The 19,284-nt window shown below is 37.6% G+C and overlaps 1 protein-coding gene across 3 annotated transcripts; it reads right to left on the minus strand.

The window, feature by feature from the left end:
* Positions 1-1,134: 1,134 nt before the first annotated feature.
* LOC106091272 (DENN domain-containing protein Crag) lies at positions 1,135-19,024 on the minus strand. 3 transcript variants are annotated; one of them, XM_013257748.2, is made up of 17 exons: positions 18,842-19,024; positions 18,254-18,559; positions 17,638-18,184; positions 17,419-17,569; positions 17,251-17,352; positions 17,000-17,169; positions 16,660-16,873; positions 16,429-16,584; positions 16,196-16,360; positions 15,898-16,132; positions 14,608-15,826; positions 14,243-14,542; positions 10,399-10,485; positions 9,616-10,000; positions 9,118-9,546; positions 8,875-9,053; positions 1,135-5,476 (listed from the first exon to the last, which is right to left on the minus strand). In XM_013257748.2, the coding sequence occupies exons 2-17, from the start codon at positions 18,552-18,554 to the stop codon at positions 5,158-5,160; spliced, it is 4,959 nt and encodes a 1,652-aa protein (XP_013113202.2). In that variant the 5' UTR covers positions 18,555-18,559; positions 18,842-19,024; the 3' UTR covers positions 1,135-5,157. The 3 variants fall into 3 exon arrangements, with proteins under 3 accessions (XP_013113202.2, XP_013113204.2, XP_013113203.2); XM_013257750.2 differs by lacking the exon at positions 10,399-10,485; XM_013257749.2 differs by having other exon boundaries at positions 18,254-19,024.
* Positions 19,025-19,284: the final 260 nt, after the last annotated feature.

A 19,284-nucleotide genomic window follows, 5' to 3' on the forward strand; every position in this document is an offset into this window, starting at 1 on the left:
ATAATGTCCATTGTTATCACGAGAAGCTTAGCTACCGGGCGCGTCCACATATTGCCGATAGAGCCCGGGCGGTACCGGCTCATGCATATATACTGAGTGCCTATGATGCTCGATATGACAAGGCGAGTTATTGGCGCCTTTAAATAACAAATGGCCGTAATGTTCCCGCGGCGATCGGTCTTTTTGACTGGAACGAGCTTGCTCACCTATTGGTTTGAGTTCGCCAACAATAGCCGGTTTTGATTTTTCAGCCAAATATAAGGCATTCACCACCTCCACACATGCAAAAGAGGTTACAACATCAACAAATATCATTATGACGATTTATGGTGCGGCACAAACAATTTATTCGCTTTGAGGTGTTTGAGTTCGCCTACATTAGCCGGTTTTGATTTTCCAGCCAAATATTGGGTTGCCCAAAAAGTAATTGCGGATTTTTCATATAGTCGGCGTTGACAAATTTTTTCACAGCTTGTGACTCTGTAATTGCATTCTTTCTTCTGTCAGTTATCAGCTGTTACTTTTAGCTAGCTTTAGAAAAAAAGTGTAAAAAAAGTATATTTGATTAAAGTTCTTTCTAAGTTTTATTAAAAATGCATTTACTTTCTTTTAAAAAATCCGCAATTACTTTTTGGGCAACCAAATATAACGCATTCACACTATTACGTCACGAATAACTTTCTTTTTAAATAAACTCAGAAGCAAATGCTTTAAGTGACTTATAAACTTTATGAATGAGCTGTCAATAAAACAAATATCATGTAATTGTCATTTCTAATTTAACATATATACCAATGTGAGCTTGTTATCGCTTCGTGTCAGTTACTCTGACATGGCGAAACAATAAAAGGTGGTCTCATTTGTACAACAACCACAAATCACATGGTGCAAACCGCCATTTTGTCACCAAGCTGAACGACGGTTTGCCAACACACACACAAAGAAATTTGTGTGCGTACATGAGTAGAGAATATGAGAGAAAGAAGATGACAATAAAGAGAATGCAAACAAAAATCTGACATTTTAATACCGTATAAACCTGGCCGGCTGTGAACAGCTGTTCGCATGAGACCACCTTGTTAAATCCGCCTTGTGTGCACACCAGCTTTATTTTATGTCACGCCAACACATTAATTTTGATTGTATGTTAAACATTTCCTTTTATTTTATTTCTTTTTCCTTTTTTTTATTATTGATACGAGAATATGGTTGTCTTCATCCAGAGTTACGAGTGCCAAAAATAAAATTTAGTTTCCACAAAATAATGTATACATAGTGAAGTGTGAATAAAAGATACATTAGTTAGTTGTTAACGTGAACATAAGTATGTATTTATGAATGCTTTTGTTGTAATGTAATAAGTAATGTACACATGAAACTATTATAAGTTTCTCTCATTAGTATGTATATCTTCATTTTTTTATAAAACTCTAAAAATTTTATGTGATACGATATCGATAACTGTAGAATTAACATTAATAAGGCATATGATTAAAAGTTAAAAAAATACATAAGATCTTTGTATTATGGTTTTGTTGTTGTTGTTGCTGTTTGGTTGTGTTATGATGGATCATGTATATGACTGTACAAGAATAAGAATTCTATATAACAACACACACATATATATATGCATATCATTCATACATACAATGTAGGTTGCCATTTTATCTCAATTATAATTTCATACAAACAAACATATATTGTCTCATAAAAAAGTGTGTGTGTGTGTGTCATCTTTGTTATGCTAGAAATCATGAAACTTTTCGTTTTCATACAACAGAAAGAGTTTAATTAAAAGATAAAGTTAAACAACAAAATATCTTATAAACCATGTGCTACTGCATATACACTGAAAAAATACTGCTTGTAAGAACATTCCAGAAGATGTATGATAAAGAAATAAACGTAGGGCTTTTTATTTCGTTGTTTAATTTAAATTTTGTTTATGAAATTCTAAACAAAATATTGATTTAAACTATATGTTTAAAAAAAATATATAGCATTCTCCTTTCGCTGAGATAATCTGTTTAGCAGACACTGTTACCGTTAGATACCTTTAGATATTTTAAACCCCATTTACACTGCTCATTAAATCCCAAATTATGCCTCACGTCAGCTGATTTTATAAAAGGAAATCTGATATTTGAGCAATTAAAACAGGTTTTAATAATCTGTTAATATGCTTTTACGCGAGAACAGTCTATATGACAGCAATTGGGTAATCCACGTAGTGGTTGACTTCGTGAGCAACACCATAAAAATCGTAACAAAAATTTCTTTATAAGCTTAAGAAATTAATTCTGAATTAAATCCGAGGGCAATACCAATCTTAACACTTATTCTATATGGCTGTCAGGAGGATAATCAACGAAAGAGCCAGCCCTATTCTGAATAACGATTCCCTGGGAGTTTATTGCCTACTCCCTTTTACCCTATTCTGAATAACAATTTACTGGGAGTTTGTTCCCTACTCCCTTTTCCCTTATTCAAAATAAACTTCGAAAAAGGGAAATATCTCCCATGGAAAAAAAGTAGCTATTCTGAATCGAAATAAGAGGGAGAATGCGACGATAAAACTTGGGAAAAATACCCCCAAACAAATGAAAGGGAGTTAAGTTAAAAAATTTTGAATTTTATAGTTTTTTTTTTTAATACTACCACTTCTTATAATTTACGAACAATTTAAAATGTATGGTAGTTATTTTTCACTTTTTCATCTAAATTAAGTACAGGTTTTGTTAGGTTCTCCCGGTTTATATATGTCATGTACTACCATCGATTTTCTTAAGTTTTTCAATTTTATTAGCACTCCGTTGCGAGTCGGATACAAAATAGCGGTCCCTTATCATTGAGCTTAAAGCATTTAGAATCGGGCGGCACTCAATGATGTGCAAGAAGTCTTCTGTCTGTTCCTTAATGGAATGTTCGTGAGCAATTATTCAAAGACATTTGGCAGCATTTGCTCCATAGTAGTAGGAATAAATCTATAAGTCGCTTTTCGGCAGCACCATGTCCAGCAGCCGTGCCAACCACCAAGAAAAGCGGCCGGCCGCCCGGAAATGTCGATTAGATGTTCAAATTCTAGCTCCATAAAAGTAGTCCTTTAGATAAAGCGGCGTATAAGGCAGAGCACCACAGCATTTATGACGACGAGAAAAAGCAAACGTCTATATTACAATTCAGCCACCTTAACTCCTTTTGTTAAGGGAAAACGCCAACATGCAGGATGTGTGCCCCGCATGCAACCAGGGACAACACGACACAATTAATCTATTGGGTTGCCCAAAATAATTGCGGATTTTTCATATAGTCGGCGTTGACAATTTTTTTTACAGCAGATCCCAAGGGGGGATCACACGGCCCATCTTCCAAACATCGGGTACTATAAAAGTGTTCAGTCAGGCTGAGGACACTTGTAAGATACTCGACTCTAGGCAGATCCATATTCGTCAGCATCAGTGTAGAGGTTCCGTCTGGGACCAGCGCCTTGCGTCACTTGGCGCCACGGATGACATTCGTAGCTACGTGCACTGTAAATTGTGATGGCTGTCCAGCGGCAAGGAGATCACGGATACTACGAATGGCTCCTCTTCTAGCCTTGCCACTCTCGGGCTAATAAATTGACGTTTATCTAAGGAAAATACCTCACAAGTATCGCCAGCATTTTTTATTTAAAAACAGTTATTATTATATAGCAAATAAAAAACCAACCAAAACAAAAATCAGCTGTTTTTTGCGAATTTTGAATGGAATTTATTAAAGAGAGTAAAATGGCTCTTATTCTCCTGCAAATTTTTCTTGGAAAAGTACGCGAACAGACCTAATGCTGAGTTTACATGGCACATCTGACGTGTGGTCATCGTATTAGTATTGGTGAAAACAAAGGTGTATTCGTCACATGTAAACATAACCATCAGTCACGGCTAAAAATCAAAATCATTTGATTTTTTTCGATGAATGACGTCTATCGATTACCGTTTACAAAGAAATGTGTAATCATTAATTGTCAGATATTGAAAAACACGTTCTGTGACAAATAAGGTTAAGAAATGAGAAGTAAAGTATGAAAAATTAAATTAAGTCAAAGAAAATAAAAGAAAAAATCGATGTTCCATTTTAGGGAAAAGCTGTAATCAACACGTACACATGATCAGTACGATCATGATGTACCATGTAAACTCTGCTTAACATAAAATTTCAATCCGATCAAACACGAGTAAACCGTTCTAGCAAATGTCCCGTTCTCTTTCATTAGACACATTAATCGATTAACTGGTTAGTCGATTAATCCTCAACCCCTTTTGGTCTTGTTCAATTACTAGCTGAAATTGAATTTTCCAATAACGATTAATCGATCAATCAAAAAAATAAATAAATAAATGGACATCCCAGTAACTGTTTTTTTTTTTTTTTTTTGATTGTGCGCTTTTCTATTTGCTTCTGGCAATAGTAGTTTTTAGTACTAGGCTTGTCTTAGGTTACATCGAAATAGCAGTGCAAACCTATTAGCCAACGAACAAGGTTTCATTTAGCTTCGTCATGTCTGCGAAATAAAAAAATGTCAAAGTCACAGTGCATATTTACACTTGGGAACAGTTTTGGTTTTTAGTCAAGCAACACCATTTTCTTTATTTCACCAGCTCAAAATCAGCTCTTTGTTTTTTAAAACATAATTAAAAAAAGTAAACTCCACTTTTTGAATGTTGAGATTTGAAAAACAAAAACAATAAATTAATTTCGAGTGCGATGAAGTTATAATGTATAAATATATATATATATTTTTTGAATTAAAAAACATATTGTTGAATATTAATGAAATGAACTTTTTGTGCAATGTTTTTTCAACTGAACTTATAAAATTTTTTCAAATTGTCATTTTCTTCAGTGTACGGCATAATTTGTTATACAAATTTATAACAAAAAAAAAAGAAATACACTACACCTATATAAAATATATATTATGTATACATAGATATATCGATTGAGAACTAATCTACTATATGTTGTTAGTATGTACTTAGCTATTTTAAATCATTTTTTCAAGTGTTGTCTGATGATTGCCACATTTATGTTGTCTCTGTCTGGTTTATTGCATTATGTCTTGTTGTATTTTAAAAGTTCTTGGTAGAAATGTTGCTGCATCAAATGCTCTTCTCGTCAAGGAATACTTAAGGGTTTAAAATAGGCACGGCAGAAAATTGTCGCTGCCGATGGAGGCAAATCCTGATTGCGATAATACATGTTGCATTCTTTTTCACTTAGCTTATCGAACACTGCAGCATATTCCCGATGGAATGTTGCCAAATCCACATTGGATCGACCGATGGCGGTCAATGCCAAAAACAGTATATCACGATATATTGAATGTGAACGGTCTACGCCGGAGTGTTGCAGTTTATAACGTTCATTGGCCAGTTTCTTCACGGGCATTAGGAGGTCATTACATCGAATAGATGTAACAATCTGTTGTATGACACTGAAAAGAGAAAATATTTCAAAATATATTTAAAAAATAACAAAAACATCATGCATAAACGAAATTTGGTTAGGTTAGGTTGAAAAGAGGGTATTAATCTAAATCGCCCCAAGCGACTATGGATATACACATGATCGGCTATTCGAAAAGTATCCCCAAAGTGCCCAAAATCTATGTCAGGAATTCCGTGCTGCTCACGAAATTCTTAATCGTTTTCCATTCTTACCCTAAGCTGGTTTAATTCGCATGTTGTATACACCCCCAGGTGTGGGAGTCTGTTAGCTGCAAAAGTCGAACATTGACACAGGAAATGTTCCAACGTCCTTCCATGCCCTACATACGATGTTCCACCCTGCCTCTCACTCAGATTCTTCACTGTTATTGTTGTAACCACATATTTGCATTAGATAAAAGCAGCAAGCCACCTTAAAAATAAGCGCGCATGGTAGACATACAGCGAATGGCCAGCTCACACCTTATACCTGCAATCGTTGTTGACGCTTACGTCTCTCAACGACCAAAACATAAAATACTCCTTTAAAATCGTTGAGCTATTGCAAGTTTTTTTTGCTGATGAGCATAAAATCAGCAATCCTTCTATGCTCATCAGCAAAAACATTTTTAGCTGCTCACATTGACTGTAACTGAATAGAAGACACACACACACATCTACTGCGTAAACAAAACGTTAAAAAACACATCCCCATGCACACATCACTAAAGGCTCTATTACACGACATGTTGTTGTCTTATGACATGCCAAATTTAGCACATGTGGAGTTGTACATGTCGTGTGATACAAACGAAAGTAAAATATGAAAATCACCTTTCAAAATAGCACATGTAATTTTATTTAACCAGCTTTCCTACTCATACGCACAAGTATACACACACGCACACAAATTTCTTTGCGTATGTTGGCAAAATGTCGATCAGCTTGATGGTAAGATGGCGATTTGCACCATATGATTTGTGGTTGTTGTATAAATGAGATTACCTTTAATTGTTTCGCCATGCATGTGAATAAAAAAAGTGACATGGCAAAAGACATTTACATGCCGTGTAATAGCGTCTTTAAACGTTCGGGCATCCCTTACTCTACTGTATATGTGCGTGTATTTCTAGCCTACTTTGTTTTAAGGTGGCATGCGTAACAGGGAATTGCTTTGGCCAAAGTGGCTGATTAGCATGTGGATGCAACGATCTTCGATAAGCTCCAATACGTGTGTAGCTCGTTCCGGATTTCTTTAAGTTTACTGAGGGCAGTCCTCTGGCCTCTACAAGCAATTCCGGTATGGTCCGGCACGCAAACAATGCGGATAGTACCATCCTCAGAAAAGGCGTTAATCTCCTTCTCACACTTCAAGACTTTTCGTGACCTTACCGTTTTGGTTGTTATAGACCAGATGGCCTGTTTATTGTCAGATAAGATGTTCACGTTCGATGTCCTCGCGTTACCACCATATCACATCACGCAATCAGTGATGGATCTGGATCTCCACCTGTAGGACCGGATCTCCACCTGTAGGACCGTATTATGGACAGGTAGTGGGAAACAGATCTCAGTATCTGCAGACCACCAAGCTACCTCTGTCCTCCAGTCATTATTCATCCATGTAACAAGCTGGTGGACGTAGTTGTTGTTTGTGGACAGTTCCCTCTAATGTTCAATACCGCCAGATCACAAACTGAAATCCCACGACAGCCGGTTGTACGTACCGGATTGATCTGATGAAGTCCTTCATCGGCAAGGGCTGCCGCCTTGGTGTACAACACACTGCTACAACAACAACATCAACGAACTGAAACCTACAAACTGACGATCCCGACAAAATTGGCATCAGCGGAAAAGTGTTTGGGAGTGTAGTATAACTCTGATATTCAAATTTGGGGCTAAAGGGTCCGTCACCCCAACCTTAAAAAAATCGAGTGAGAAATGTTGGTTGAGAAACGAATCCAATTATGAAATTAAGAGTTATGTATTTTTGGTGCCAGTTAGTGGAGAGTCCATATACGGAGCAGCTGCAACTGCAGTCACGGACAATCAGTGGTATCGAGTAGAGTCTCAGTGAAAGGCCGGCCGGCACTGGCTCTTGCTTAAATTCAAAGTTCTTATGATGCTCTATATGACAAGGCAAGTTAGTGGCTCCTTTAAATAACCAATGACCATAAGGTTCGGTCCTATGGACCAGAACGAGCTTGCTCACTATGGAGTTTGACGGGGATCGCCACCTCCACATACAAACAACAAGATGCAGCCGCCTCAACTTCTGCAGAGCAAGGCTTGATGCCGACGTGCAAGATTTATGTCCCGATTGTGACCAGGAACCACACGATACACGTCACCTGTTTAACTGCCCAGGCAGACCCACTCGACTCAGACCAAGATCCCTCTGGATCCCTCTGGAACAACAGACCAAGATCCCTCTGGATCCCTCTGGAACAACAATATGGGAATCAAATAAAAGCCATGTTGCGGTAAATAACGAATCTGGCATCATCGCTTGGCAAATCGAGGAAGACTCTGAATGGCATACTCAATCTAATCGGGAACCGGACGTTTCGTACTGTTGGATGCTATGAAGCGGTAGGGTTATCTGTATCTTTCACACTATAACAGATATACGCATACATCATTCATTCTTTCGAAGGATTTTTAAACACTATCATTTAAGGAGTCAGTTAGCATAGTATTAAGGGATTTTTTGTAGTTGCTAGTAGCAAAAAAATAAGTGTCCATGAGAAATCGCAATAATTTATTTTTTTGTTCAATGCATGTATATTACACGGGGCACGGGATAACTATGAGCGCCACGCAGATTGGAACATTGAGCTGTAATTTGTGTGGTGTTCATTGCTGTCACGAGAAGCTTAGCTGCGAGCTACCTGGCATATCGTGAAATGCTCCATACAGAGTAGCTGCAGCGGCAGTCGCGTACAATCAGCCGTATCGAATGGAGAGTCTCTGTGAGAGGCCGGCCGGCACCGGCTTCTGCATAAGTACTGAGCGTCTATGATGCTCGATATGAGCATCACCAATGGCTACCATGTTCCCGCGGTGATCGGTCCTTTGGACCGGAAACGAGATTGCTCACCTATAGGTGCTAGACGAGGATCGCCACCTCCACATATAAACATGTGGGTGCAACAACAATTCGTAACACTTTTTTTTAATTTGTTTGACATTGCCGTAGTGTTTGCTTTTATTATGGCGACTAATGAAAATTTTTATCTTTATACTCTTAGAATGAAGTATTATGGGCGACTATGTCACCAACTTGGAAAAAGTGCTGCTTTAAATCTACTTTAATATTTTTTCTGATTTCTGGTGTTTAGGTTAAGTTCTGGATTTTCTGTCTTAATAAAGCTTGTGCTCAGATATTTTTCATTCTACTTACTTTTTGTTCAATTGAGCTTGGTCGGTGAGCAATGCCTTAATCAGCGGACTTGTGGGTTGAGTTTGTCTGTACAGAATGTACATAGGTTGACCAGCCTCACTATGCAGTTGTAGGTTATCCCATAAACATTGAATTTTCACATGCTTTAGTTTGCTCAAGGGATCAATGTCTCGATCATCCTAAAATTATTGATAGAAAACTTGCATACACATTTTCATACAGTTACACATGAGATCATCGTACCAGTGAGGGTGAACACAAATCTGGCAGATGTGTTTTACTTTCGATGCGTTCCATAATCCACAAAAGATTCCAGTATATTATAGGATGTTCTTCTACAAAACTAGGTTTTAGCAGGGTTAAATCGCCATCTTGCGTTAGAATATTTTCCAATTCTTTGCGTAAAACTAAGGGATTTAAATAGGGGATTGTTAAAGTTTCTGTCTTTTTGCTGTTCTCTTCACTCTTGGTGGCCTCCTTCAAAACCAGCCGCACACTTAAGAAGGGAACAGTGAACTTTTTACAAGCATGACATGATGTATTTAAGTTTGAATCCTCCGCCGACCATAAGGACATAATCTCCTCATCGTACAATAATACTGAACAATTGTGGCATTGAGAACATGAAGTCATTTGTATGAGGACATCGCAATCGTCAGTATTTTCCACACCCTAGAAAATGGTGAAAATACAAAGAGAAAAGCTTTAATACATAAAAAGGTAAGACTAACGCCTATTTACATCGTGTGCTGGGGCATAGAGGTTTTCGGGCAATGCCAAAAGTGCGGTATTCAAATTCATTGTTGATGTGTTCTCTCCTAGGGGCACTAAGTTGTTGTAACTCGATTTACGAGATTCACTTAATCTTCCCCAAGGGTGTTCCAGATCACTGGATACCCTTCGTATCTGCAGTGTTCCATCCTGATGGGCTGTCAGGTCCTCCTCATTAACGCCTCCGCTGTCAATGTAACCCTGTGAGGGCATGCTCGATTTAACCGGTGTCGTATTGGCCGATATGGCGCCCTTAATTTCATCAAACTTGCGAGTAATCGAAGTAGCAGCATGTTTAATGCTGCTCAAACTGCCCTGGATAATTTCATTTGATTTCTTGCCACTAAAGCTTGGGCTAAATGTTGTAATGGAAGAAAAGAAAAAAAAAATATGCTGAGCTTTGTATGTCATATACCAATTCGTACATACTAACAAACAAAGGCAATACGTTTTACAACAAAAGACGAAAACCAAAGAAAAAAGGTAAGGAAGACGACATGTTTAATGTATGCAGTATGTTTTTAGATTAGTGACTGTACAAATTCACCTGAAATTTAAAGTTTTGCCTTGTACCCACCACCACACATATTTATATATTTCTTTTTTTTTTTTAATTTGTTTTATTTTAAATACCATTAACACCTTACATTGGAATGCAAAAAACAAACGCAAACTAAGCTTTTTAAAAGCAAGATCTATGGACTCTCTCACGAGAGTATATTAAAACTTTTGGCAGTATACTGCAACACTTACCTCATATTTTGGGCAATATTTTCAATAATATTGGTGGGCAATTTCAAGTCTTTCTTAAAGGTGGACATGCGTGCAGGTGAATAACGTCTATGAACAAATTTTACAAATTTGGTTGGTTTATAAGAAAAAAAAAAAATAAAAACATTCATGAAGTTGAATGATACAATAACACAACAAAAACTTAAAAACAAAATAAGGCAACAACCACGTAACGTAGTGCATTGATTGAAGATATCTGTGGTCCAGTGAAAATGCAAAAGCACGAGTGACATAACCTAAAAGACATAACCCCGAAAGATTCAAAAAGCGCAGAAGAACACTGATAAAATTTACGTCTGTACAATGGCAGACAATAAAATGAAGATGTTGAGGAGCCATCATGCATGACACAACGCTCCTGGCTGTCTGGAGAAGCTCCCTCCAAAATCCAATTTAAAGCTATAGTAAGAAAGAACTTCTGCATTAAGATAATTTAGACAGGAAAATAGATTTTGTGTAGCCATAATCCTGTACCTATACTCGCAATTTCAGGGCAGTCTCACAATAGGTGCTCACCCCCACAAATCAAGCTTAAGTCCGCCATGTTACCAGCACAAAATCAAAGTCCTGATATTGCAATGGCTTTTCAGGATATTCAGTAGTGAAAGCAGCAGCTCCATCACAGGAGAGATCCCCTGAACATACCAAGTTACCTAGTATTTTGGCAGCATTCTATATGCACTCCGAACGGCCACACACTATGATGACAACGTCATTCTCGTACCCAACAAACTTTAACTGTCCTTTTCAAATGAACTGAAAATCCGACAGATATCCAAGAGCCAGAAGGCGGTACACAACCCCTCCTAGTGGTGATTGAGCTCTAATCACAGTCTTCCTATTTGAGCCATTTGTTAGCATTCACTTGGTAGCTACCTACTGCAACAATAATCTTATGAAAATATTTAACCTGCCACCTTTGTGGTTTTGTGGGTTGTTGTTGTAGTAACATTTTCATATGGAGGTGGCTATCCTCTTCAGGCTCCTGTAGGTGTGCAAGCTCGTTCCGGTCCAAAGTACCGATGACCGCGCGAACAGGTTGGCCATTGTTTATTTAAAATCGATGCCGCCCGGCCTCTCACGGAGACTCTTCGCTCGATGCCGTCGCAGCAACTAGTATAGAGCATTCCACTATCCGCAACCTGTGGACACGCCCGGTAGCTCGCTGCTAAGCTTCTCGTAACAGCAATGCACACCACACAGATCAGAGCTTAATGTTCCAGCCAGAAAATAAAAACACCACCAACCGAAGCAAGGCACCACGTGTTGTGGCTGGATGGATGGTTGGATGGTTTTTTTATCTTGCTTATGGATACATATGTTGGTTTGCAAAGAGTGCCTTTCAACAATAAATTTGTACTTTGAGTTGTTGAGATTCCAAATAAGTTGTTGTAGGAAAATTACCAACTTTCGTAGTTGTTTTTTCGACCAAAGTTATTGTTTTTCAAAATTATTTTTATCTGTGTACCATTTGGTATGGTACATGGCTACCATAACAAATGGTACAGTACCACGCAAACTTCTCCACAAAGAGGTGTCGCTTTGCAGCACGTCGTTTGGACTTGGCTATTAAAAGGAGGCCCCTTATCATTGAGCTTCAATTTGACATCACTCATTAATATCTGCAAAGCTTACCCCTGTTATTTACTTTAACCACAACAAAAAACTTTTTAAAAAAGAGTTTTTATTTTGATTTCTATTCTAAATGGACAAATTAATCCAACAGCATTTTCTTTTCGTTTAATAAGCCACTATGTTTCTACAACAAAAAAAATCATTATAATATTAATATTAATATTTTATGACCATTTGCGAAGAAAAGTGGATTTGAATGACTTTGACATAAAATGGCATCTGCGATTAAAAGTAGTAGGCCTTATTTTTTTTTAATATAGAAACCATCAAATGCAACACGACATTAAAACGGTTTCCAGAAATTTCACTTCTAATAATTTTGAGAACATTTTTAGTTTGATTTTTTTGGATATAGAAAATTGCCGACTTTCGACTTATCAATTTTCCCCTAAAACATGAGTTTATTTGACGGGAATCTAAATCTAAATTTTTTAGGATACCTTCTTCCTACAATATCTATACAAGTCAAAATTTCAGCAAATTCAAGTTTTTTTACGACTAAATCTCCTTAAATCTTTTTCTTTGGCAAAAATTAAGTGCAAATTTCGCAAATCTTTCTCAAAATGCCATAAAATTTCTTCTATATATGAAATTTTTGGTTTTTTTCTATTACTAATATTTATGAAAGTTGATCTCTAAAAAAATTGTATTCGAAATTTTTCATTAAATAAAATGATTTGCTTGGAACATTTTTAACTCTCAATTAAAGTCTTTGAACACTCTTGTAGTTCCCGCTGTCTGGAAAATGGGCATAGTGATCCCGCTACTGAAGCTTGGAAAGGAGGAGTCGTACAGACCGATTTCCCATCTCTCACCAGTAGCAAAGACGCTTGAGGCATTACTCCTCCCGAGCCTCGTAGAGAATTTCCATACGCCAGGCATCAATATGGATTTCGAATATGGATTGCAAATTTGAAAATTTTGCATTAGGAGAGGAAAACCACCGTTGAAAATTTTTTCTGATGGTCTCGCCAGGATTCGAACCCAGTCGTTTAGCGTCATAGGCGGACATGCTAACCTCTGCGCTACGGTGGCAGAGCTTTACTCCTTCTAAAGTTAGAGTGCTTTCGACAGACGGACGGACGGACATGGCTAGATTGACTTAAAATGTCGTGACGATCAAGAATATATATACTTTATGGGGTCTTAGACGTATATTTCGAGGAGTTACAAACGGAATGACGAAATTAGTATTATATATAGGATGGGGGCTATGGTGGAGGGTATAAAAATTTTAAATCTTTAACACGTGCGGCCTAAAACTATTGATTAGTTGGCGGAGTCTACTGACTCACATACTGCCAGGATATCCAGTCAATTAATTAAAATCCAAATGCTAGGGTATCCAGTTTATTGGTTAATGTTCTCGCTATAAATGAATGCTCAAACTCCAGGGTATGAATTTATCGCTTGATAACCACACTATAAATTAATATCTTAACACCGATTGAGTAATATCCACGAATAAAACCACGCGATTACACAGTTATGTGTAACTGTACATAGCTCACATTCAACGATTTTTAAAAACGGCTATTTATGTGTAACTGTAACAACACTAGACGAATGGAAAAACAACGAGGACTCCACACCGATCCTTCACCAACGGAATCCCAAAGTGAAGTGCTGAAACCTTTATATGATATTGGGGTCGTTTTCCAAAACAGAATGAGCAAATTGAGCCAGAGTAGGCATAGCATTAAACTTACAAAAACATAGAAATTTCCAAAACAATTATAAGAACATATAAAAAAAAACTATGTACACAGATTGAGATTCGGATCTTTAAAATATCCTCAAATCTTCACAACTATCTTTGCCATCCAATTAACGTGATTGTCGTTCACAAATAAATTAAAAAACATAAAAAAATAAACAATAATTAAATTTGTAAAATAAAGTGATGACGAAAAAAAAAAAAACAATTAGATTTCCAAAGAAATAATATGTTTATGTGCTATTGGATGAAAAGGAGAATCCCAATTCCATACGAAATCATCGATTCAAGTATCTAAGTAAAAACGAATGGTGTAATTTGAAAACTTTTTGCAATAATTATATAGACTATGAGTTTCTACCTGCTTGGCCATAGGCCGACTGGCAACTAAGATACCCGAATTATGTCGATGGAAGAAAGATCACAAACAGCAATCAACATCATCAAACTTACCCAAAATTGATTTTGAATGATGAACCTAGGTTGGCCAGACTCGAAGCAACACTTGTACCCGGCATAGTTTCTGAACGATGCATGTTTTTGTTCAATTGTGTGGATTCATCGAATGTGGCACTTCGTTGACCTTTAAACAGAATAGGTTTGTCGCTGTACATAGTGTTATTATTATAAGATGAAGTAGAGTCGGACGTATGATCTTGTATGGACGTGGTGGTCATAGGAATGGACGGATGTTCATCTTCATTTAAAGCTCCCAGAGGATCATTTTGTGTAACCGGTGTTCTAGGCGAAATTCTAGAATAGAAAATTGAAAATAAGTGATTTCGCTTTTTTTTTAAATAAATATGTTAAATGCATACTTTGTGGGACTTTGTATTTCTCTGGCCAAGTCATGTATATGGTGTTCCAGGTTATCATCCAATTCCTCTTGGGAACTACCAACATAATCTTGTGTTTGCTCGTGTAAGTTGCTTTCTTCGTCATCGTCACCTATATTCATTATTTTCTTGTTACTTGGTTCATTTAGGGTATTTTGCCTTTGCAGTTTATTCAAAAGCTCGGCATCTTCACCAAAATTTTCTGGACCTGTGATGGGCAGTTTAGCCATATCGCCACCTGGCGCTTGTGGGCTGGTTGGCGTGTGTGCTTTCAAATTTGCGTGTGTTGCTCTAGTGGGGTATTTAGAATCGCCGGTTATCAATAAACCTGCGCTAGATATGACTTCGTCGGTGGCATCCTGTGATCCTATCGATTGACGCACAATACTGCCCAGCTTTGTTCTAAATTTATCCAAAGCTGAAAAATCCAAGAGGTTTGCGGCATAACTATCACCTGCGCCACCCATGCCGGCAATTTGTTGCGATGAATTTGAAGATTCCAAACTGGTTCTGGAAGTTCCATCTACACTTTCTAAAGTACTCAAATTATTGTCGTACGAAGCGGAGAGTGGCTTCTTTGAAGCCCTCAATTTTCCGGCTCTCTTGAAGTGGGCTGCCCCCAAGACAACATTTTTGATGCGATTCCAACGTAATTGACTCTGAGTCGTACTATCGCTGGGCCATTCAGACTCCAGAACGCACCGATTATAGAAGCCATATGTCAAGGCATTCGGTTGCACGCCAGATCTCTTCATAAGGTAATGCAGACGCACAGCCAATACTGGCATATTGTAGGTTCCACATAATTGCATCATAATACGATAACAAAATTCATCACAATTAACTTTAATTTTGCTGGCTTTTAACAAAATATTATAGGCCGCCCTAAGGATCTCCTGCTCCTTGCCCGCTCTACGGCTATCCAAGACCATGGCTGGAAGAATCAAAAAATACAAAGAATAACAGGTGGCTAGCAAATATTTTGCCCAAAGTTCCGGATGACTTTGACAACGTCTTGCCATTTTCTGTGACAACTTGATTTCATGCTTTGTTCGACGGGCAATTGGTGAACCAGGAGCCAAGCATCCGTTTATTTGTTGTTGTATTAAATTAGTTAGCGCTGTCTTTGTTGAGGATTTCAGTAGATTTGGATTTAAAGTAAAGCTATCGTAATTATAAACAGGATCGGGAACTGTGTTATCTGTAATATATAAGGATTTAAAACATTTTTTGGGGATTTTTTTTTTATATTGCTACTGGAGAGAAATGTACCTTTGGTGGCGCCCACATCTGGGGGAAATATATATTTTGTTCGTTCACTGCTCTGACCAGTCTCCCAATCGACCAAACGGACATCGGAGGGTGTATCATCATATGATCCTACTTTTTCTGCACATTCATCAAAGAAGGTTAAACCATGATCGCCATCAGAGACAAACGACCTTTCCTCAATGAAGCGTATAAACATTTGGGTTTTCATTAATAACTCAAAAAATTTATGATAAGCCTGTAAAACGACAAAAACATCACTGAACAATACATGAATTCCAAAGAGAATAAAAAGGCATACCTTATCCCTTGAACGTAGAAATGCTTTGAGCTGAAATAAGGCACTGGGATCTGTGGCACCCACAGAAGGTGCTTTAGAAATGGGTACTAAATAATCACGATATCCACGTAAAATTGAAGCCATAAAAAGTAAAAATGCTTCCTGTATACGCTGCTCCAAATGTTGCTATAGGAGACCATTACAAAAACAATGAAATTAAAATGCATAGTCAATGTTTTTTTTTTTTTGCCTACCTCACGTCTGCGTCTCCTCAAGTCGCGATCCAGGCTATTATTACAATCTATATTAGTTGGTTTCAATGCTTCCAGACTATCGAGAGTCTGGCTCAAAATGCGAGCCGCACGTTTTGGCAGGAGTTTAACAGTCAAATGTTTTTGCGATTCACAAAGCTAAAATTAAATATATAGGCTACACTGTAAAAACTGTCTATGGGCAATTGTCAGCAATATATAGGAATAATTTACGCTTATTGTATTTGTATCCAAATCAATGCATGTTACATCAGTGGGTGGCTCATACAAATCAAAGAAGCGCGAATCAACACCAATCAAATATGGTACTGGAGCATGTAGGACTTCGGCTAATCCAAGTGGGCATAGTGGAATATACGGGCATTGCCATTTAAATGGGAATAGCAAAGAAACAATGGATTCAGCAACAGCAGTTAAAGTAGCCGGCCTGTAAATAGACAATTATTAAAAAATGAGCAACTTTCATGTTATAAGCATTTTCGATTTCTAGCCACTTCCATATCACCATTTGTCGGCCGGAATATTGCTTTAATCGCTTACTATCTACGCTTACCTTAACGAATGAATGAGTATTTTCTGTTCTGTCAATGCCAACAAAAGAACATGTAAACAGTTTTCTGTACCCAGATTCTGCAACAACATGTGAAATCCTGCACCACTACGTGGCAAAGGTGAATCCTCAGGTTGAGTCAAGAGTATACGATCATTTGATTCACTTGACAACTATTTGCAAGGGGTTGAAGAGATATACACAAGTTTAAAATAAAAATATATGTTCATGCATTTAGAACAAGTTAATAATACCTGTAGGTGTATGCTTGGAGCGGGAAATGGTACTTCATCTAACAGTTGTGTTATATATCGTTCAATAGGAATGGGTAAATTTACTTCACATACAACCATACGCTGTTTTTGAAAAGAACACCACAATATTATATTTGAAACTATCATTGAAACATAAAAAATATTTACATGTAAATATTTGAGCCATTTGTCGAAGGTGTCACCAAAGGGGTAATGAGATAATAGACATATGGACTTGATGATATGCAAAGAATGGTTTTTGGCAAATTCTTCGTTCCAGCCAAGTAACTCACATTGCTGCTCCGACAACTGACATGCACTGTATCAAATAACGAATTAATAAGAAGTTAGTTGGTGTAGTAAAGCAATTAGTATTGTCGTTCTTACTCAAAATCTTCGTAAAATGTTAAAGCCGATCCATAAACTTTGTATGTGCCATCATTAACGGTCAATACAAATGTACTAAAAACGGGTGCCGTTGGTTTTCGTTTTTTATTTTTTACTACATGAGGCCATGCTTCTAAAGAGGCTCCCATTGGCAGGCAGAACAAGGGTACGCTTGGACATAAATTAAGCGGAAAATCATTATGATCCACTGTGGGGTAACGTAGCAATATTTCCGGTTGATAACTGATGTGTTTTGGACGGTACATGGATTTTTTGTAGCACAAATAAACGTCGCTACCCGTAAAGGCTTTGTTGAGGGACTTGTAAATTAAACAAAAGGCATGCGGCGGTTTCTCGCCTTTGCTGCGAACTATGACACACAGGTCAGTAACTACAAGTTCGTTACATGGCATATCAGCAGGGGCTCGACGAAGCGTTAGAAAAGTTTTAGCCGATGAATTGTTAACGTTTGCCACACGTCCTCCCGGAGTCTCGCCCACAATCTCTGCATCGGGCATTATGCGTTCATGACCTTCATAGAGTACGCCTAAAAAAGCATAATGTACATATAATTTTTCTCAATTTTTAAATTTTGAATAGTGGTTTGCTTGCATACCTATGTCCACCAATGGTGGACGATCTTTACCACGTCTGTAGTATATGAAACATTCTGTTGACCTCAATGAACCATAATTTAAATTTGCCGGCAAACCTGTTGGCGTCGATTCCAAAACCTCAAATCCTTCCGGCACCTCTTCGCCTAATAGTGGAAAGAAAACCCCTATGTCGGTAATGGGCTCAATCGAATTGGCTGCCCTTAGGTGTCCGGATTCCTTGAAATTACTCTCTTGCAGTAATTGGGGGTCTTCCGGCATACCGGCCACAACAAAATAATCTGCGATCCGACGTTCCTCCATGGCAACTTAAACAAAACAAATGCACACTCTGACTAACATATGTATGTGGTAAGTAGTAGCTAGTATATCGTCCAATAGTTACAAATTTACAACAAACACGAATGAAGGTGAATTGTATAATGTCCTTGACAATAGAGCAGAACTCATGAATAACGAACAAAAACAGTCGAAGGCTGAAAGGAAATGGAGTTCTGCAAGAAAACTTGTTTTCACGACTCTCAAAACGTTCGTCGAATACCACCAACCAATGCTGATGATGATTAATAAGATTATTAACTCCTCCCTACTTTTTTCACTTATGGACGAGCCGTGCAGATGAAAAGCAGCTGCAGCTGCACTCTAAACTATTTCCAAGTTAATTCAGCACTTTTAAGTCTACAAGATTTTTTGTAATATACACTTTAATATTAAGAACTATATATTTTTCTTGTTTTAATTTTCTTGGGAACTTGGACTTAGGGAACTAAAAGTCGACTGACTTTATGTGTTAAAAAGTCGAAGTCGATTTTTACTGACTACAAAAGTCGAAGTCGACTTTTACTGAATAAAAAAGTCGAATAATCGACTTTGAATTTTTAAACCTATAGAGGGCGCAATTCTTATTGGCTGAAATTTCGTACCATGACATAATTACCAGGTAATGTACCGTAAGCAGCTGAGTACAATTTTTTCTCGCGAAGTGCACTATCTGTCAACGATTTTTGGTTGTTAAAAACCATAACACACACCA

The sequence above is a fragment of the Stomoxys calcitrans genome, chromosome 4, assembly GCF_963082655.1.
Source record: "Stomoxys calcitrans chromosome 4, idStoCalc2.1, whole genome shotgun sequence".
NCBI classification, from domain to species: domain Eukaryota; kingdom Metazoa; phylum Arthropoda; class Insecta; order Diptera; family Muscidae; genus Stomoxys; species Stomoxys calcitrans.

Bases quoted from the DNA above. Each gene is read 5' to 3' on its own strand.
- LOC106091272 (XM_013257748.2), bottom strand. From the start codon at position 18,554: ATGGAGGAACGTCGGATCGCAGATTATTTTGTTGTGGCCGGTATGCCG. The intron at 18,185-18,253 runs GTATGCAAGCAA...ATGCTTTTTTAG, and splicing joins TCCACCATTGGTGGACATAG to GCGTACTCTATGAAGGTCAT. The intron at 16,585-16,659 runs GTAAATTATTCC...ATTTAATTTTAG, and splicing joins TGGATACAAATACAATAAGC to CTTTGTGAATCGCAAAAACA.